Source organism: Coffea eugenioides, chromosome 7 (assembly GCF_003713205.1).
Source record: "Coffea eugenioides isolate CCC68of chromosome 7, Ceug_1.0, whole genome shotgun sequence".
In the NCBI taxonomy this organism is placed as follows: domain Eukaryota; kingdom Viridiplantae; phylum Streptophyta; class Magnoliopsida; order Gentianales; family Rubiaceae; genus Coffea; species Coffea eugenioides.
Window position 1 is genome coordinate 7,582,720 of NC_040041.1, and position 22,660 is coordinate 7,605,379.

A 22,660-nucleotide genomic window follows, 5' to 3' on the forward strand; every position below is an offset into this window, starting at 1 on the left:
AAATTTATTCTCTTCAAAGATTTTTTTTGTAAGAGTTTTCTTTGTGAAATCTGAGAGATGTTGTAGATCCAGTTTCTCAAATATGAAAATTTTCACGTCTATTATGTCAAATCTAAATTTGTCTTTGGATTTGAAGAAATTTTTATCATATTTCACTATTAGAAGATACACATAGATTTTTGGGATTGCACTAATATTCATTTGATGGAAGATACTTTTGAAGTTTTAATCTATATTATGTTTATTATTTTTTTAGATTTGTTGTGTCAATTGAAAAATCTATGTATATTTGTGTCATGTTTAATGTATTCTTTGTTACTAGTGAGATATTGAAATAAAATTATCTTTTTTTAATAAAAGAATTACTTAGGAATGTAAATAAATCATATTCTTTTTTTTGACGCAATGATAACATTCCTATAACCTAATACTAGTGCTCAATGCACACCCAATGTGTGTGCAATCAAAAAATATATAATATTTATGGTCATATATTTTAAATAAAATTTTTATTACTGAAGCAAACTTTAATCTTTTAAATATATTTCATAAAATAATTTTATATTAGCAGTTATAATATTTAGGGATAGTTATGTTGAAAACATATACCTAAATTGTTAAAGGTAAAAATAGTCATAAGTAGTTATAAGTAGTTAAAGTAATAGTAGTTTTTATGAGGGCAAAATATAAAGTTTATGAAGTGACGATAAACGTTAACTTCAAACCTCTTTGTCAAGCTTTATATATAATATAAACTGGTGGGTGAGGTACACATTATGAGTGTGCATATTTTGGAAAAATAATTAATAAAAAATATATAGATAAAAAAATAGTTAGAGAGTTTCTTAGGAGGTGATGCAATGTTGATTAGTGGATTAGTTAATCAGTTAACTGGGGAGTGTACTGATAATTATGTAGTGGTAATTATGTAGAAGTGGAAGATTTTCTAGATAAGACGTGGATAGATAATGGTAAATGTTGAAAGGGTATTTTTGAAAGGGTAAATGTTAATACTTTTTGTTAACACCTACTCACGTTATATAATAAGATATAAACTAGTAGGTGAGGCACATACTATGTGTGCATATTTGAGAAAAAAATAAAAATATATAGATAAAAAATAGTTAGAGAGTTTTTTAGGAGGTAATGCAATGTTTATTAGTGGATTAGTTAATCAATTAATCGGAAAGTGTAGTGAAAGACTAGTAGGTATACAAATCGGATTAGACCAAAATGGTGCTCTAACACCTCTTTTGGTGCGAACCCCCCGACCTACAGGCTAAAAAGGGAGTTAATCCTTTTTTGGTGGCCAGTGAACCAAAGTTCGATGGCTGTAAATAAATTATATTCAAAATGGAAAAAAGTCAGAACACAAAATGTGGGACTATATATGTGTGTTCATGTGTGTATGTATGTGTGTGTGTGTGGTGTATATTGTGCATTTTTGCCTTGGGGATTTTCTCATAAAGTCTTGTCTACTTTGGGCTGAAATACAGAGACATGCTTCCAGGAGGTTTTGACGCACGTTCCTTTCTATAATTTGTATTGGGACAATCGTCTGCAACCTGTGGTTTCATTCTTTGGACGGCTGGGAAAGAATTTCTATCCACAAACAAACAGAAGCGACAAGTAAGATATATATGAACATATGCATGGCTTTCTATCCTGGCTTCTCCACTGATGTCGTCTAGCTTTTTATTGACATTGACGTTTGAGGGACAGGACAAGGGGAGAAATTATGGCATCTGCACAGAAACTGATCAACTTTTTAAAATCCACAGCAGGTATAAAATGTTACCAATTCAGGTCTAGTTGCTATGAATATCCATGAAAAAAAATCTATCTCATTAAATTGACTACAAACGTTTAACTCAAATTGACTACAAACGTTTCTTTGATAGGCATGAAAAAAAATTGATTTCTCCTGATAGATTGGATATTATTTGACTCACATGTGAGTACGACATGTAACATCTTTATTTCACGAATGACCCTTCAAACGTAAACCTTGAATCCTCTCAAATGATAGATATAGACCTTCAATACCCAAATTGAGGGAATTTATCCACTAGATGAGCTATGCCGTTCACAAACATTTATATCTGACAGTAATACCTTGCACATGCTTTGGTCACTTGAAAGATATAGCTATGAAATGGCATGCATTACTCAAGAATAATACCCAGAAATTTGGCAGTTTTCTCCTCGCACTGTTTTCTCTCGTATGTGATGGTCATTTAAAGGTTAGAGCCACAGATGTGGAGACGAGACTTGGTGTAACATCTCAATGTTTGGGTCCCTGCATCTTGCAATTGCCTAGTGTCACGACAAGGTTTGTTTGCTCAACTGGGGCCGATCAATTATTTATTAACCATTCTTGGTGATATGCTTTCATGTAGACCACAAAATTCAGGAGAGATTCAGGTTGCTAATTTGTTATGAAGCACCATCGAGACTTCTATTGGGAAACCAACTGTTGGAGATTTTAATAAAAGAGTTATATTCTCAATTAAATGTGTAAGTTATAAGGAGAATAAATTGGTAAATGTTTTTGAAATGTATTGGTCTTTGAATGTTTTTGACGAATGACTTATTATATGAAATTATGGCTTTTCAATTACAATAAGTTTTTGTAATTGAAAACACATTATAATGTTTTTGTAAACTTACAATACAAATTTCAATGTGTTTTGAGTGGCTAATAATTTCAGCATTTACTTTGTATCTTATTAGTAGTATAGGTTATGTTTGTCTAATTTTTCTTCATCTATAAATATGTATAGTTGAGATGGAAAAATACTACTACTACAACTTATATCTTGTGAGTTTAAATTCACTATTTTCTATCTCATAGTTAGGTAAGAAAAAAAGTGTTTGTAGAGCTATACTCTCTTAGTTGTTCAATCTAGAGAAAATGTCAACAAGTGTGACTGGGCTATTATATTCTGGGGGCGACAAGTTGGAGATTCTACTGCACCAGAATTGATTCTTCACCTTAAAGAAAGCGAGATATCCGTGCCTCAACCCTCTACATTTGTGCATTATTATATTATTATTTTAACTATTTTATTATAGTTAATTTTATTATTGTTATAATTATTATTATTATTGTTGTTGTTAATATTTCTATTTAACGTTTGTATTTTTATTCTAGCGGAACAACGCCAACTAATTTTTCAACAATTCTTTTTTTTTCTTTTATATCCATTAAATATTGTTTACTTTTCACCTTCCATTCGAAGAGAAGTAACAAATTCAGGCAAAGACCAACCAATACAATTGGAATTGAGTTCAAATACAACTCCCAAAATACGATTATCATTAGTCAACTTAGTGTAATCACTATCTCAATAGGGGAAAGGACTTAGTGCAGTCAAGGTTCCGTGCAATTCGACCCGATTGTTATACTTTTTGTATTACTTAATGTACAACTACATTGCATTGTTGTATTCGTAGTAAAAGTGATGTACAAGAATAAAATACTTGACATAAATTCAATACAACATTTTCATGTATTTATATATCAAAAAATTTGAATATGTATAATAATTAGACAGCATCACACAAAATATAACTGTACTGAATCCTTGTCCATCTCAAAGCACAAGAATAAAAGAATTGCAACCATCATACCACATATCATACCTCATAGACAGACTGGTGATTGATCATAATTTCTAAAATAGAGTTTGACAACTTTGACAAAGGGGCAAACAAACTGCTTCCAATCCTCAGCCCCTGTGGAGACCCTATCAAGTCTCATTTTAAAAACTTGGCGTAGGTAACAACGGATCATGTGAAGTCACTTACTAACTCGAGACGTATTCCTACTCAATACAACTTGTCTAGGCTATTTTGACTTCCCAACCAATCATACGATCACTACAAATCAATTAAAAAATATATAAAACTAAAAACTTCACCTAGCAGCCTAAAACCTGGTTCCAAACTTCTAATAACCCTAAATCTTTTCTTTTCCATTAACCTATTATAATACAATTGGCATTTAGTAGTTTGTTTAGAGGGCAAAATACAATTGACTTCGTGTGATTTGTTACATGTGTCATTTTTTTGGGGTGGAACTTAGTGAGGGATTCCGTAAGGGACTTAACACATCGAAATACTGATAAATAAACAACAATTCATGCCACATAAAAACTTGTGGGGCGGCTTTTCCTGTTATTTAACAATCCCTCCAACTTTGTGTGTGGGATATTTTGGATAGGTGAGGGTGGGTGTTTCTGTGAAAGATTGAGAGGGAGGATTTTAGCTGATTATGGGGGCAGAGTGCGGAGAAGGTTAGTCACTTGGCAACCGTGAGACTCATTTGGCATTGAAATTCCCAACCAACCCTAGCAAACAAGGACTATTTTGGATCAGCCTGAATTTGACCTGTTTGATCCTAAGAAAAAGAGACCTAGCTTCATATAATGTTAGGTTGGGTTGAGCTTGAACTTTAATATGAAGTACAATTTTATTGCGTATTGAGTTTGGGCGTCTGTAGTTCATAGCATAAAGCTCCGATGTAATTATAATTATACATAAGGCAGATATTTCTATGTACCGAGAATGGATTGAATTCGGGCTGTAAGATGATTTCTGTATGAGTTGAGTATGGACTTATTAAAATTCGACTCACAAAATGAGTGTATAAACACTCACATTAATTTTAAGGGAAAAATATTACTTAAAAGCCAATTTTGGCACATTAAACAAAATTTCCTAGTCAATCAAACGAAACAATACCCGACAGAAAGACAATTCTGTCCCAAGAAGCTCAGAAAATCATGTGTCTATGTCCCCTAGGAAATGCTTAACCATGAATTGTCATGGTCGTGGGCTTTATAATTTTGTTGCCGTGGATTTGTTAATATCGATAAAAAGATGATCTGGGATTGGAGATGACATCTGGGCTCTTTTGGATGGTGCTAACTGCAATGGTATCCGTAATAGAGAACTTTCTTGTTGGATAGTTGTCAATTTGAAATAAACGTGTACAAAATGATAGATGTTCGCTGAAGTGGAAACTTTCCACATCAATGAGTGATTGCTGCATAGTACTTAACTGGCAAGTTTTACTATATATTCATTGAACAATGTATGGATTATCACGTACAGGTTGCTCAATAATTAATAAAAGCTTATCAACTAGATGATTAATTGATTAGTGGGCAAAGTGATGCAAAGGCAAAGTTTGATTTTTATGCACCACCTTCTTATCCAACAAAAAGAAAAATGAATAATACGCCCCTTATTCTACTCTATCCTTCCACTTTTGGGAACTTGATATCATGATAGTTGCATTGTTTGGGCTTACAAGACTAATCTTTTTCTTTCAGTATGACATGTTCTTAATGGGCAAAAAGCTTTCACAAGTGAGGTGGATACCCATACAATCTGTCAAAGAAACAGAAATTATGAACTCGACTCAAACATAAGCAGCAATATTGACAATGCATGTCAAATCATGGAATTAGAAATATCCAATTCTGTACAAAGATTTAGAGCTTTGTGTTGCTTAAGTCCCTTCTTGCCCAACCAGCCACAATATCCAGAATCCCAGATATCTTTCACTATCTGTTTCATCAGTGTACTCCACAAACATTTCTCCACGCGTGATAAACTATTGCTGCAAAGGCAAGTCTTCTAATAGCACATTAGCACCAACAAAGGAGTGCTGAGAACCAATGCATGTTGAACCATCCATTGCAGCTTAGAATCCCAATGTCCAACTACACGATAGATCAATCACAACTTCCGCACTGATTACCATACGTAAGCAAGAAAAGGCCAACCAAAAACTACAAAAAAAAGAAAGAAAAGAAAAAGAACGTGTGATATAGATTCAGAAGCTAGCTGCTGCACGCATGAAGGATCCACACTCGAACCCCAAGCTAACAACCTATCTTTAGTTGCTAGCCTCCCACCACACGCCAGCCACGGGTTTAATGCATCCCTCAACACATGTACTTTGAACCATGCAACATTGGCCTGGTCTGGAACATGATGGCCATTGCAGGCTTAGCAGCGTAAACGCCTGTTTTGCTTGGAACCTAATGTAAATTGTCTTCCTCATTCAGCCTAGGCAAGATACACGGCCTTTAATATTGTTCCTTGGATCAATTGTTACAGGGCCTTTAATCTGATATATCTCTGTCAGATGTCATTTATAGAAACAGTCCATAGTCAATTTCTACAGATAACTTTCTGATTGGTTAAAGTTCTTCCATCTTGACACGTCTTTATCATGGTCAAACTTTTGAACTTGTTAATGTTGTCATAGCCAAGGACGGATCCAGGAGCAGCCGCCCCAAAATTTTTTAAAAATCTTTAATTTGTACCTATGTTTTGAAAGTCATACCAAGTAGTGGCTCAGCTGAACTCAAGAATCAAAAGTTAATGGATTCGATCAGAATCGGATTGGTCTAAGAACCGGGTGCTATCATAGTATTGTCATAAATATATTAATTAAAAATTAAATAGATCATACACACAAATATGTGTAAGTGTATTATTAATATGAATAAAAATGTTCCTTTATCTCTCTATTTGTATTTTGATACATCCTAAATTTTAACATCCTCGAATCCTAACTCTAATTGAATGTTTTTAAGCTTTACATGTAAATTGAGGTGCCTAAGACTCATTTATGAGACTTATTTGAACAAAAAAAGAAATTTATGGAAGCATTTACGGTTTTGCAAAACTTTAGAGGTCAAAGCAGAATAATAGAAAAGTTGCAGACCAATGTCTAATTCTTTGCTTCTTTCTTATAACTAGTTTGGGAGTTTAGAGTAGAAAATAAAAGAAGAGAAAGGAGAAGTTAAAAAAGAAAATAAGGATGGGACAGGATCCAAATTTCTATCTAAATTATTTGGGAGTTTTAAGAAACAAAAGAAGGTAAGTGATTTTCTTTTGTTTGGGAGTTAAAAACAAATGAAATTACTTTACAAGTTTGCCTTTTCTGTAAACAAATATGAATTAGGTAAGGGGGGTTTTATAAAAATGTGAATAATTAAACAAATCAAATAAAAAGGCCTAACTGATAATTTAACTAAAAATGAAACAATAATAAATAAACTCTAGCCAAAAAATAACTTTGGGAATGATTCACTCAATTGATCATGGATGGAATAATAATTTCATTCACTCGCTGATAAACAAATTATAACTACCAAACACGTGATGATAATCAACTTCTCTTTACTGTATGTATCGGTGATCAAGATACGACCGTTAATCACTTTCCTAATCAAGAAATAATCCTAGATATGATCTTAGAGTTTGATTTTTCAATTGCCTTAAGAATTTGAGAAACCCTGTTCTAACCAAATAACACGTTACGAGAGTTATTATAAGTTAACACATATGTTCCCCTGATATAAATTCAATCATGCCAGCCACTACTAATTTAAAGTAATTAAACTAATTTAAAGTAATTAAACAATTACAGATTTAACTACTTTAACTGGTTTTAGGTTATTAGATTAAATTAAATTAAATATCGGGCGCTCTTGATAGTTAAATAAAATAATAATCATAAGAATTTAAATCAGAGAACATACAAATACCAGCAAAATAAAGGAAATAAATATAATCAATTCAATCTCACAATTTTGGATGAACCAAATTCTCCGTTGTTCCTTGACTAAAATAAAAGCTTAGCTCATCTCCATGAAATATGCCACGCACAAAATATTGAAATTTATTGCTGTGGCCATTCTCCAAGTGAGATGAATTCCCCAAGAAAAGAAAAATGAATTCGGTTCTCTTGTTTCTTCGTAAAAAGAAACGAGACCTCCCTACTGACTAGTCTCCCCTTGGAGAAAAGAAAGGATAAAGAAACCGTAGTCCTCCCCATCTTCGTTCCTAGCACTAATCAACTACTACTACTTAGTGGAATCAAATTGTAACAAATCAAACCTTATCCCAACAAAACGAAACGTCTTAGTAGACAAAATAGACTAGCATCCTAGCAGGAATAAAACACTATCCATCTAGTGAGACGTCTGACCCTTGTGACTTCAATTCAAATTTTGGAGATCACGTGCCAAATTTCGAACTTTTCAAACATGCGTGCAGGATTAGACTTTGATGTGCCCACGCCAAATTGCATAGAAATTAGTTAAAATTCATGTACTTAACTCCTTTTCACTCGAAATCCCTACAATAAACTCAATTATCAAATATAAATAGAATACACCAATTAACGCAATATTTGGTAAAGTAAAAGGAAAAACAATCATGAATTTTATGACAAAAATACAACCTATCAATTTTCCTTACACCTAAACTGTGCTTGTCCTCAAGAACTAGAGTAGCTAATCAAGTACAACTAAATAATTAAATTCAAACAATGGTTATTACTCAAATTATCTATTGTTAAGTTACACTTAAAACACATGTCAAGTATTAGTGGTTAATTTCTAAGAAATATCTCTCTAATTAGCTTTTAAAATCAGAGACTTTTGCAATTTCTGACTAATTAATCTAAAAACATAAAATATTCAACCAATATTTTTCAGCAAATGATTCAACTATTAAGCAAAATCTCAACATTAAAACTCATGGATCAGCAAACTAATATAACCATCCACATTCTCGTATATTTTTTCATTTTTTCACTCTTAGCACAACTTTTCTTCTTTTTTTTTCTTTTTCGAGGAAAATATTTAGATTTTAACCATTCAAATCTTTTGACGCGAACTTCGACATCTACCAAATGAAGGAGTCCGATTACTCAACTCTTGTCGCTTAAGAACCACATACTTATAGCTATAGTCACTTTTTGACACAAAAATCGATACTTTCGATGAAAATTCCCGATTACTAGGTAACGATAACTAGCAGAGTATAGCCAAATACTATTTATAAATAAGCACCAAATTAAAATTAAAAATCATACAAACCTGCTTTATTTTTTAAATATGGAGAACTAAGATTAATAATTGAATCAATTTGCACAAAAAATACTAGACAAATATTTACAATACACAGAAATTAATCAAAAAGTGCAAAAGTCACAAAATTTCAAATATTCACTAAATAGACATCATTAAATTTAACCATGTCATACTTAACACCTTAAAATATAAAATATTAACAATAGAAAATTATGAGAATCTAAGATAACCATTAATATGCACAAAGATAGGTAAAAAGTAGATAAAATTTTAAAAATTGAATAAAAAATTTCAACAAAAAATGCATACACTTGCACTTTTCTAATATATTACTCCCCCCACACCTAAATCTTACATTGTTCCCAATGTAAGCAATAAAGTATTAAAAGAGAAGGAAAAAGGGACAACGGAACTTCTCTGATTAACGAGGGGTCACGGATGACTACAGGTCAGGAGCAAAATGTGGGTTGAATCCTACGTGATGAAAGAAGGTGACCAAGTTCTGCGTCATCTTGAAAATATAAAGTTCGAGGCAAGTAAGACGTCCAGTCATCCGCTTCATCTCTACTTGAAGAGTCTAAAACTGCTCATCTTGAGAAGATGGTGGAGGCAGGATGGAAGCAGAAACCCTAAGGGTTTGATCATACGACCGGGAGAGAAAAAAGAAAGAATGAAGAAAAAAAGAGAAAGAAAGAAAGAGAAAAAAAAAGAAAGGGAAAAAATTTTTTGATTTTTTTTCAACCCCACTTACTGGAACAAGATGTGGGCACGTCATAAAGTGGAAGAGTTTTCTGATCATGATTTTAAGAAATTTATTCCTAACATGTAATCAGAAGGCACGGGCACATCATAAAAATTGAAAGTCTTCTGACGTTGCATCGTGAAAATTTTTTTCCTAGCGTGCGATTAGAAGGCGCGGCCACGCCAAATTCATAAAGAGTCTTCTGAAAAATTATGATGGATATAGAAATATTCAACAATCAATTCTGACTTGAGCATGTTTTCTAGCGAACTACTTTCTGACACAAAAAAAAATCACTTAAATTGCACCTAAAAATTAAACAATAAATATGAAATGACTAAAATTAAAAATTAAAAATCATTGGATTGCCTCCCAAGCAGCGCTTTTCTTTAAAGTTTTTGGCTGGACATTATCATGCTTGTTCAAGGAGAATAAAATCGTGTTGTTCGTTTCTGTGTTTTATCCTTTATATAACCTTGGTAACCTTCATCAGTAGAGTGATCTTTAAGTACATGAGTTACGTTTTTTCATTGACTAGTAGATGGTATCAAACAATTAAACAATGTCCTAAATTCTTCACTTACTCCTCCATCACAAACAATTATCAATTCAAGATATTTGACTATCACAACTTTTAATTTATTCTTGTAATGAGATTCAAAAACTTCTGGTATAATAAAATCAATCTCACTAACAGAAATCACAGAATAAGAGTTAGAAAAATATTGGTTAGAGAATGAAAGAAATGTCACCACATTTGAGAATTACTCACTAGATTCATTCACTTGAATGATTTAAGATTGAGGTTTTATTTCTTTATTCTTAATTTCTTTTTCAATTGCATCTTTTAATCCTTCTCCTTGAGACTGTTGCAGTTTCTTATCACTTGTCAGGATAATTACACTCTTATTTTTCTTAAGGTCGATAATGGTCTGTAAGGCAATTCTTCACAAATTAGAGAAAGCAATTGGTTCATTGTAGATGCAAATAGATGCCTTTGATCCTCCATCCTTCTAATTCTCATTTGTATCTCCTGTTGAAAATAATCAATCATTTTTTCAAGAGACATACTTGACGTGGATAATAATTGTTGACGCATTCTATCCTTCATCATTCTAATTTTCATTTGTGTCTCTAGTTGAAATAGATACGTATTAGCAATTAGTATTTCATTATTTTTTTAAAAGACATACTTGACATGGATAATAGTTGTTGATACATTCTATCCTCCGTCTGTAAGGATCGAAGACAACTTAAGAAGGGGGTGAATTAGGTTGATTATAAAACTAATCAAATTATGGGCACTTTTTGCTCAATATGAAATTTACCCTCTTTTCTTAAATAATCACACAATGAATCAATCAATGAAGGAACAATATCACTTGAGAGAAATAGAAAATATAAGCAATTTAAAGATCACACGATAACAATAAGTAACTAAGAAGGGAAGAATTACAAACCAATTGACTACCAAACTCCTCTTGAGCTTGTAGGTCAATTCAAATAAGGTTCTTCAAATTGATGAAATACAACCAATCTTGTGTACAAAGGAAGACACACTTCCTCCTTACCCCAAATCTCACTCGGTCAAGTTAGAAAGTTTTACTATCTCTCAGGACAACCTTCTCAGAGCTACACTATTGAAGTATTCACTCACAAATGAAAAGTTTACAAAGAATTTCACACCACCAAGACTACAAATCTTCTTTGGTGAGTGTTTTTTCACTAAAACTACTCTAGATCTTTTGTATTTTCATTGTGCAAAAGTTGTTTGAAGTTCTGATCATACACTATTTATACAAGATCAAGAAAGTGCTTCATTAATACTTCTAACGGATAGAAAGTAGCTGAACAGTCAACTAGCTGTTGGGGTATCGGACGTTCGGTAGTCCGGTTTCTTGCGTCCGACAGTAGGTAGCGAGTTTAAGAGATTTTCTACAATTTTATTGAACGTCTGGTGCTTGCGTCCGAAAGCAGACAATGAGTTAGAAAAAATATTTCAATTCTTTCGGACTCTGGTATTGTCTTTGTGAGCGTCTGACAGCTTTCGTCGAATTCGAAAGATTCTATCGGACGTTCGATGCTTGCATCTGATCGAGATCAGTGAGTTAGGAAAAATGTCTTATTTCCTTCGGACGTCCAGTGATGGAGTTTTCCATGCATCCGAAGTTGCGCAACGATTATCGGACGTCCGACCCTGTTTTTACAAGTGTCCGATAGCTTTCAGCAACCTTTGTTTCTTTCAATTGCGTTTAATTTTTGAATCTGATTTGTTTTATAATTGAAAGTATATCTTTAAAAAATATTAGTATCATCCATTTATTTTGTAAATATCAAAAGATAGGGACTATGATCTACAATCTCCCCTTTTTTTATGATAACAAAACAATGGATGGAAGAAAAAAAGATTGAGCATAAACTTCCCCTTACTCATTGCAACCAAAATTTCAAATTTATAATAACTTTCCCTTACACATAGCATCTATTTCTCCCCCTTTTTGTCATCATAAGATAAGGGTAAAAAATAGCAATCATAATCCATCAGCAATAACAAAGAATCCAATATTTCAAACAAGAACAGAAAAATGATACCAGAATTCAGCAATCATCAACATACCAACATTCAACAATCATCAGCCAAAAAATAGAAAATTGATACCAAACAGAAAAATAACAGTCAAAGTAATTATCAAAGTAAACCATCATTAGATCAGCATTATTTTTTTCTCCCCTTTTTTTTTGTCATCGTAAAAATTCAGTAATATTCAAAAACATCAAGGAAAACTCAGTTCAAATCATCAAAAACATCAAAAGAAAAATATAAAAGAATATTATGAACAAGAATCTCACCAATCTTACCAATATCTCCTATTCCAATTGTTTTACTTTTCATGTTATCTTCAAATGTCACTTGCCACAAGACTTTGGTTTGAGTTTTGATGAATTGTGATGGATCATCGGTCATGTGTTTTGAACATTCACTGTCTATAACCACTTTATTTTCTTAATAATGTTCACCAAATTCACCTATTCAAGAGATCAAGAACTAATATATGGTACCCAAAAATTTTTGGGTCCTTGAGAATTAACATCATGTCTAACTATCCACATGCATTTCATGTCATTTCTCATATTTTTCCTCACATAGCAATTATTTTTCATGTGACCAACTTGACAACAGAAACTACACATAGTCAGGTAATTGCTTACATAAACAGGTTTAACAAATCTGACTTGTCTTCTTTTATAAATGATAAATTCATTTGCATTAGAATTCAACCTTTCTTATGAATGTCAAAGTGAGGTTTTGGTTTATTCTTTTGAAAACAGACTTGTTTCTTGTGTTTAAGCAATTCATTTAGATCATCCATTCTTCTTTTCAAACTCCTTTGTTCCTTTTTGAACAATTCACAAACCTTTATTTTTCTATGAAGTTTAGCACGTAGATCAGTCTCAACTTTTCTTAAGTTATCATTTTCAGCTTTCAGATTCTTGTTCAGTCGAAAAAGATTTGCATTATCCTGAATAAGAAAATTGATTTTCTGTTTTAATTCCTTGTTCCTAGCACAAGAGTCTTTCAAGCTACTATGCAATCTTTCAATAAAAGAATTAACATCATCATCAGATTCCTCATCACTGTCAAATTGAGAGTTGCAAGTAGTTACCTCAGCATCACCAATGGCCATGAAAGCCATTTGAGTAGATTCTTCTCCTTCTTCAACATCACCATCCTAGTTGCAATCATCCCATGTGATTTGAAAGTAGTTAAACTTTGGTTTTCGTTCAACTTTTCTTTTTTCTTTTTCTTCATTGGGCACTCATTCATGTAGTATCCCAGCTGGCCGCACTCAAAACATTTTTCAGATTGCTTTTTGTTGACCTCTTGCTTTCCTTTGTTTCTTGTATTGTTGAATTAATTTGGAAATGTATTGATGGATTCTCCTCTTTTAAATTTTCTATTGTTGAGAATTCTTTTGAAACTCCTTGTGATGAGAGCAAGGTCATTGTCATCAATTTCAACATCTTTCCCATCTAAGGAAGCCGAATCATCTTTATCTTGAGAAGCTTTTAGAGTTATGCTTCTCCTCACCTTAGCATCATCTTTCTCTTTCACTTTAGACTTAAGTTACAACTCATAAAATATTAGAAAATTTATAAAAGATTCAATAGACATAGAATTCAGATCTCTTGCCTCTTAAATAGCAGTTACTTTACTTTCCCAATCTTTAGACAGAGTATTCAAGATTTTTCTATTTTTCTCTCCTAAGGTATATTTCTTTTCCAGACCCTCTAGATCTTTAATAAAATCATTAAATCTACAATACATTTGATCAATATTTTCATGAGATTTCATATTAAACGACTCATATTTTGTAATCAAGATAAATTTTTTCTGTTATATAACATTCTCACTACCTTAATGAATTTTTTGTAGTTTGTCCCAAATTTCTTTAGTTGACTTACATCCCTTGACTCTAATAGATTCATTCGAGTCTAAAGTACAATATAACACATTTATAGCTTTTGCATTTAAGGTGAGATGAGTTCTATCAACTGCAATCAATTCATTTCTAGTTTTTGATCTTGATCTATGAGTAATATCATCTACTATAGAGGTATCATATGGACCTTCATTAACAATAAACCACAATTCAATATCAATCGATTGCAAGAAAATAATCATTCTTTCTTTCCAACTCACATAATTCGATCCATTAAACATAGGTGGTCTAATCACAGATTGTGTTTCCAAAAATATGGCATTGTTGGTGACAGGTGTCGAACCTGTGCAATAATAAATACCTGCTTAAATAAAATATAATTTCTGTAGATAGTGATAAGTAGGGTCGAATCCACAGGGATTGGGGATAATTCGTTTCTTCTAGAGTCCAAAGTATGGGGGATTTTGGATTAAATGCTAACTACATAAATTAACTGCAGAAAATAATTGATTAAGAGGAATAATTAAGGGAAAACTCTAGCCAAGGGTACACTTCAGAAATGGTTCAGGCACTGATCATTGATTCACCGATAATTCCACATTTATTAATAGATTAGTTGTAGTTGCCATGCACGCGATAAACAACCAACCTTTCCTTACATTCTCGATAGTTAAGGTACGACCGTTAACTATTTCTCTAACCCAAAAACAACCCTAGGTACGACCGTAGGGTTTAATTTCTAGATTGCCTTAATAATTAGAAAGACCCAATCCTAACTAACAAACACGCTATGAGGGTTTGTTTAAGTTAGATCGTATGTTCCCCTGACATAAACCCAATTACGCCAGTTGCTACTGAGATAAAGATAACGAACAATTACGGATTCAATTATCCCTATTTAGCAAAATAGCCTATGTGAATAATTAAATATTGCGCATCTATTCAATCACTCACACGAGCTATAGCAATTAAAAGCAGGAAACATATAAATACCAATAAATTAAGGAAGCAATTAAAATAAATTAGATCTCACAGTAATTGTTGAACCAAGTCTTCAGTTGTCCCCTTGACTAGAATTAAGAGGTTAGTCCTCCATTAATGGAGAACAACCATGCGAAAGAGCTAAGAAAAGAAAACTAAAAACTATGCTCAAAGCCTAAACTAAAACTATTGATTGATAAGAGTTCTCTGTACGTTTGTCTCCTTTTTAAAGCCAACAATGACTAAAGCTTCTTATCCCTGTGGTCCCCGCTGGAATTGAGAATCAAACCAAAAGTGGGGCTCTACCGAATTCCTTGCTTTTAGTTTCCTATTGCCCGTAGGACTCCAATCTCCTAATCAGCAAAGGAAATGCAATCTCTTTGTAGCACCATGTGGGCCCGGTTGTTTGAAATCCCAATTATCTCCAAAAAGTCCCTCATTTTTGTAGTTTTCTGTTTCACTTCCTGAAATTGAGTCCAATACCAAATATAAGTAAATATTAATAATTAAAACAATATTTGGCAAGGATAAAGGGAAAAATTAACAATAAAATAACCAACAATTAACACCCTATCAGTTGGTTGTCATCTTTACTCCAAAACTGCTTGAGCTTAATCTCTAAGAGACCAAACTCTGATACCAATTGTAAGAATCGAAAACAACCTAAGAGAGGGGTGAATTAGATTGATTATAAAACTAATCAAGTTATGGGCACTTTTTGCTCAATATGAAATTTATCCTCTTTTCTTAAGTGATCACACAATGAATCAATAAATGAAGAAACAATATCACCTGAGAGAAGTAGAAGATATAACCAATTCAAATATCACACGATAACAATAAGTAACTAAGAAGGGAAGAATTACAAACCAATTGACTATCAAGCTCCTCTTGAGCTTGTAGGTCAATTTAAACAAGTTTTTTCAAATTGATGAAATTCAACCAATCTTGTGTACAAAGGAAGACTCACTTCCTCCTTACCCCAAGTTTTACTCGGTCAAACTAGAAAGTTTTACTATCTCTCAGGACAACCCTCTCAGAGTTACACTATTGAAGTATTCACTCACAAATGAAAAATTTATAATGAATTTCACACCACCAAGACTACAAATCTTCTTTGGTGAGTGTTTTCTCACTAGAACTATTCTAGATCTTTTGTATTTTCAGTGTACAAAAATTGTTTGAAATTTCTGATCATGCACTATTTATACAAGACAAAGAAAGTGTTTCATTAATACTTCCAACAGATAGAAAGTAGCTGAACAGTCAACTAATCGTTGGGGTATCGGATGTCCGGTAGTCTGGTTTCTTGCGTCCGACTGCAGGCAATGAGTTTAAGATATCTTCTTCAATTTTATCAAATGTCCAGTGCTTGCGTCCAAAAGTAGACAATGAGTTAGAAAGAATATCTCAATTCTATCGGACGTCCAGTATTGTCTTTGTGAGCGTCCGACAGCTTTCGTCGAATTCGAAGGATCCTATCAGACGTCCGATACTTGCGTCCGATCGAGATCAGTGAGTTAGGGAGAATGTCTTATTTCCTTCGGACGTCCGGTGATGAAGTTCTTCATGCGTCTGAAGTTGCGTAATGATTATTGGACGTCTGATCCTGTCTTCACAAGCGTCTGATAGCTTTCAGCAACTTTTGTTTCTTTCAATTGCGTTTGATTTTTTAATCTGATTTGTTTCATAACTGAAAGTATATCTTGAAGAGATATTAGTATTATCCATTTGGTTTGTAAATATCAGAAGATAGGGACTAAGATCAACACCGTCCCTTTAATTTTTAGATCAACACCATCCCTTTAATTTTTATTTGTGTCTCCTGTTGAAATCGATATGTATTAACAGTTAATAATTTCATCATTTTTTCAAGAGACATACCTGACATAAATGATGATTCTTGAAACTCTGTTGATATTGATGTTGAAAATCGATTTGCTCTGTTGCATAATTAAAGTTAAAATTATCCCACCATTCTTGATCATACCCGTTTGAATAAGGGTCATACTACCTTCGAAATTGGAATGAAAAATCTCCAAAAGTATTGAGTGAGGTATTCAGGTTATTTTGAAATACGGGGCATATGTCGATTAAATGATTTGAGACATAACAAATTTCACAAGTTGCAACAGTCAAATTTTCTACATGAAAGGTTAATGTATCTAAATATTGATTATTAGAAAAAACACAAGTTTCATTATCCTCTTAGGAATAAAATCCAGTCGATCACTAAAATAAAGAATGTTAGCAGGCATAAACTAGCAAAATAGAAATAAGAGAAAAATAAAAATAAAAATAAGATGAACTCAAAAAAAGAAACAAATTAATTAGATACCAGTCCCTGACAACGGTGTTAAAAATTGACAGGTGTCAAGTCTGTACACTCAATTAAAATACAAATTTTGTATATAGTAGTGAATAGGGTCGAATCCACAAGGAATGAAAAATAATTATTTCTTTTCGAGTCCAGAATAAGGGGGGTTTTGTAAAAATGTGAATAATTAAACAAATCAAATAAAAAGGCCTAACTGATAATTTAACTAAAAATAAAATAATAATAAATAAACTCTAGTCAAGAAATAACTTTGGAAATGGTTCACTTAATTGGTCATGGATGCAATAATAATTTCATTCACTCACTGATAAACAAACATGCTATTACAATCAATTTCTCCTTACTATATTGATGATCAAGGTACGACCGTTAATCACTTTTCTAATCAAAAAATAACCCAAGGTATGACCTTAGAGTTTAATTTTTCAATTGTTTTAAGAATTAGAGAAACCCTGTTCTAACCAAATAATATGCTACGAAGGTTATTTAAGTTAGCATATATATTCCCCTAACACAAATCCAATCATACCAGTCACTACTAATTTAAAATAATCAAACAATTACGGATTTAACTGCTTTAACTGGTTTTAGATTATTGATTAAATTAAATATCAGACACCCTTGATATTCAAATAAAATAATAACCATAAGAAATTAAATCAAAGAACATACGAATACCAGTAAATTAAAGGAAATAAATATAATCAATTCGATCTAACAATTTTAGATGAACCAAATCCTCCGTTGTTCCTTGACTAGAATGAAAAGTTTAGTTCATTTCCATAGAAAAAGCCACGCGCGAAATATTGAAATTTATTGCTGCGGCCATTCTTCAATTGAGATGAATTCCCCAGGAAAAGAAAAATGAATTCAGTTCTCTTATTTCTTCCTAGAAGAAATGAGACCTCCCTACTGACTAGTCTCCCCTTGGAGAAAAGAAAGGATAGAGAAAAGATAGTCCTCTCAGTCTTCGTTCCTAGTACTAATCAACTATTACTACTTGGCGGAATCAAATTGTAATAAATCAAATCTTATCCCAACAAAAACGAAATGTCTTACTAGACAAAATGGACCAGTATCCTAGTAGGAATAAAATACTATCCATCTAGTGAGACATCTGATCGTTGTGACTTCAATTCGAATTTTGGAGATCACGTGCTAAATTTCGAACTTTCCGGACATGCAGGATTAGACTTTGATGTACTAATGCCAAATTGCACAGAAATTAGTTAATATTCACGTGCTTAACTCTTTTTCGCTTTGAATCCCTACAAACAACACAATTACCAAATATAAATAGAATCCACTAATTAATACAATATTTAGTAAAGTAAAAGGGAAAACAATCATGAATTTTATGACAAAAATACAATCTATCATACATGTTGTGTGTGGAGTCATCTAAAAACGGGTAGAAAGTGTAAATAGCTAATGTTTTTATCTCCAAAGCAGATTGCTGTAGAATTTGAATAAATTCAAAGGAAACAGATGCTAATGTTTGCAATCCATCGGGACAAGGGGAACATAGAAGCGAATAAATATATAGTAATTGCTTCAGTTTCAAGTGTTCAAACCTTTTCATATTTTCCAATGTGTTGTTGTTTGTCCTGGACGGTTTGTTGTTTTGAAATAGTTTCCTATCATCAAAATAGCTTAAATTGATCCTTTATTTCTTCCCGCAAATTAATACTCATTATTAATACTTTAAAAAATCATACTTCCTCTGTCCCATATATTTAATCATATTTGGGGATATATGTTTTTTGTACACAGTACATTCCACCAAAAAATGTTTTCTTTTTTTTAATTTTTGCCCTTAATTATGTGTTGGTCAAAGTAAGAAGTAGAAAATAATCCTATCACATTTGAAATGGTATAAAATAATTAAAAATGTCAAACATGACAAATATTTTGGGACAGCCAAAAAATAAAGTACGACATCTTGAATGGAATGGGGGAGTAATACGACAAAAAACAAGTAATGCCTTTTCCAAGGTTGAATTAGTAAGGAGATGCATTATAATATTGTGAATCCACGTGGTGTTCTGTACAGCTCAAAGTGGCACTTGATAGGCAAATTCCGTTTCTCAAAGAAAAATACTCCTACTATCGTTATAGTAGTTTGTTTGCTTTCTACTGTTTCTTATCTAATTCATTCCTGTGCAGCAGCAGGATCAAAAAAAAAAATGATGAAGTTCTTTCCCATTACCAAAAATCCGTAAAGTATGTATTTATACACACCGAAAGAATAAATAAAATAAGAAGCACGTAAAGGATGGATGCAAGCATAGACTTTATTTGCAACTATTATGATTTCCTTGGTTCTCTTTGCTTTCCCTTATACCTTATGTCTCGATATTTCTCTAATTTTTATGATTTGCAGATGCTCTGATCAAGTTATATCTATTAGAGCTAACATCCCTTGTTCTTTAATTATCATGTTACTTATGATTAGTGGTGAAGTCAGAAATAATTGTTAGTGGGGCAAAACTAATATCAAATTTTCTTCTTTGTCTTTCCTAAAAATAATACATAACAACAATATTCACATAAAATGTATTGCACAACTGAAAAATTCTCAAAATTACTTAGATCACAGTAGAATTATTTGGGGGCAGTGAGGGCATGTGCCTCCAGTGCCCCCATTGTAGATCCGCCTCTGCTTATGATCATGGTTTGATATTATATCTGTTATTCATTCTATAAGTAGATTTAAAATTAATATATTATTTTGGGGAACTTCTAATCAGTTAGTTGCTTGATTTGTTTGTGCTAGCCATAAATTGTATTTAAGAAGAAGTTCCTCAAATCAGACAAATCATTTCAGTGCTTATGGCCGGCTTAGGAGCACAGAATCAAGTAGTCAGCAGGCAACTATTATTGCGCCAAAAAGAAAAAGCTCAACAAAGAAAAACGCAACTCCCAATAATTTCATATATTGATTTCTTGTATAAGCTCTAGATATATGTTTATAATTTCATTTATTCGAGTTTTGTCTACCTCTAACAATCCGTACACTAGTTATATTTTGTATTTGTGGCGGATTTACACTGGGGGCACTGGGGCCCTTAAATTCCTATGATACCTATAAAAATTTGATGTAATTTCAACTGTACTCCCTGGAGTTTTGTGTATCTATTGGTTTATAGGCCTTCATTGTCCTCTTAAATTTCTATAATACCTATAAAAATTTGATGTAATTCAAAGTGTGCCCTCTGGAGTTGTGTATCTATTGGTTTATATGTTTTTAAAGTTATCTTTGATTTTACTTATTGTTACAACTACCGTAGAAAGGGTTTTTTCAACAATGAATATAGTGAAAAATCGGTTACAAAATAAAATGGAAGACACTTGGACGAATAATTGTTTAGTTACTTATATTAAGAAAAATATATTTCGTGAAGTTCAAAATGAAAAGGTTGTAAACTGTTATCAAAATATGAAAACTCGTCATGAGCAATTATAAATAGTTTAGTTTGCTTTTGAAATAAAATTATTATTACATTAATAATTTTGAGTTTATTTTTTGATATTTTTCATGAAATATATGCATCATTTGTACTTGTTGGTGAATATTTTTTTCCTTAAAAAATTAAAAAAAGAGTAGGTAACAAATTTTAGAATTGCTTTTACTCTCACTGAAAATTTTTTCTGACTCGGCCCCTGTTTTGTATGTTGTCTTGGTTGAGAGAGAGAGAGGGGGAGAGAGACAAAAGGAAGAGCAAGAGGAAAAGACAAAAGAAGCATTGAAGGAGTTTCGGTTTAAATTACCAATATCCAAATTTTGGCAATACTATAATACAGAAATCATAAGATGCTAACATTAACTACAAAAACAGGATCAATAAAAATACAAATAAAAAGGAAAATCTAACTGCACAAAAGGCCTCACATAATTATATTATAACATTTTCTACAAGCGGATCACCAGGCATTTGGGTTGCTTGGACACCCAAAACTAATAGTACAGACAAGAAAGTAATGCCAACAAGAAGGCACAACTCGAAAGAAAGCGCCTGGGGGGTGGCAAGACAAGTAAAAGGAAAAAATGAATATAAAGAAAGCAAAAAAGTGATACAAAGTTGTTGACCACTACCAAGTACGCTACTAAATTAAGAAGCAATATGCATGGATGAATTGGATTTCCATCTTTAGTGAGACCTAAGGAAGAAAAAGCTGAATTCCTGTCCAACATTACCATCTGGATCAATCAAATGAAATGATTCTGAATTTGATGACGCTTGAACTCTTTGGAATTTTCCTCTAAGGTACATAATATCATCTTCACTCTTGAGTTCTCCTCTACGTAGAGTACCAGCACCTACAACAACTGATTCCATAAGCTGCAAAACCTCCATATCGACTTTTGAGGGATTTTTTTTGACAGCAAACCCTACTTCCCTTCCGTTGCAAAACATACTCCAAACGGGCATTGAAAGAAGATCAGAGGAGCCTGTGCCATTTCCACACGTATTGCATTCGAGGGCAATTCTGACGAACCCTCCTCTCATTTTCCTAGCAAGTGTGCTTGTGGATATAGCAAGTTCAAGAAGAAGCATCGGGATGGTGGATTTAGGGTTTTCCTGGATACAAAAGCTAACTTTTCCACGTCGATGACCAAATATGGTGCCACTGATGGTGGTGTTAGAGAAGAAACTAGGTTGTCGATAATAGCAATAGCTGTAGTCACAGCATTTTTTGTCTTGCAACTCATTTTCTTTAACAAAGACGCAATTGCAACTAGGAATAAGTAGCTCTAAGATAGAACGGAGAAGCCGCCACGATCGGACTTGTTTCTGGCAGTCGACTGTGGTGACACTGCTTGTAAGAGTGGTGGTAGAGCTTATTTTTGTGTATGGCATGATCACTGTGCGGCTATAAAGTCTGAGGTTGATACTGGTTTGCAGCATTCTTGGGAGTTTATATAGAAACTATGTGGACTAAAGTTTAGGATTTTTTTAGGGGTGGTAGAGAAAAAGTATAGGATATATGCATTTACAATATGTAAGGGCTATGCTTGTTTGTTTGTTTGTTATTGTTCTTGTCCGTTCCACTTTGCATAAAGTTGCAAATCATCAAGTAGATCTTGTCGTGGCAGTTTTTAAGAAGCAATTTTATTTTTTTTCCTTTTCGAAATATTTCTCTCATTTTCTGTTGCATGATTAAGTGATCAGACCGTGAAAGGAAGAATATTCTATGAGCAAATCGTGCAAAATATCACTGAACTATACACTTATTCTAGTTCATGTCGCTA

At 32.7% G+C, this 22,660-nt stretch overlaps 1 protein-coding gene across 1 annotated transcript; it reads right to left on the bottom strand.

Annotated features, from left to right (window-relative positions):
- Positions 1 to 21,374: 21,374 nt before the first annotated feature.
- LOC113776782 (protein MIZU-KUSSEI 1-like) lies at positions 21,375 to 22,268 on the bottom strand. The gene has a single exon (XM_027321844.1). The coding sequence runs from the start codon at positions 22,266 to 22,268 to the stop codon at positions 21,558 to 21,560; it is 711 nt and encodes a 236-aa protein (XP_027177645.1). The 3' UTR covers positions 21,375 to 21,557.
- Positions 22,269 to 22,660: the final 392 nt, after the last annotated feature.

Coding starts and splice junctions, on each gene's coding strand:
- LOC113776782 (XM_027321844.1), bottom strand. CDS start 22,268: ATGCCATACACAAAAATAAGCTCTACCACCACTCTTACAAGCAGTGTC.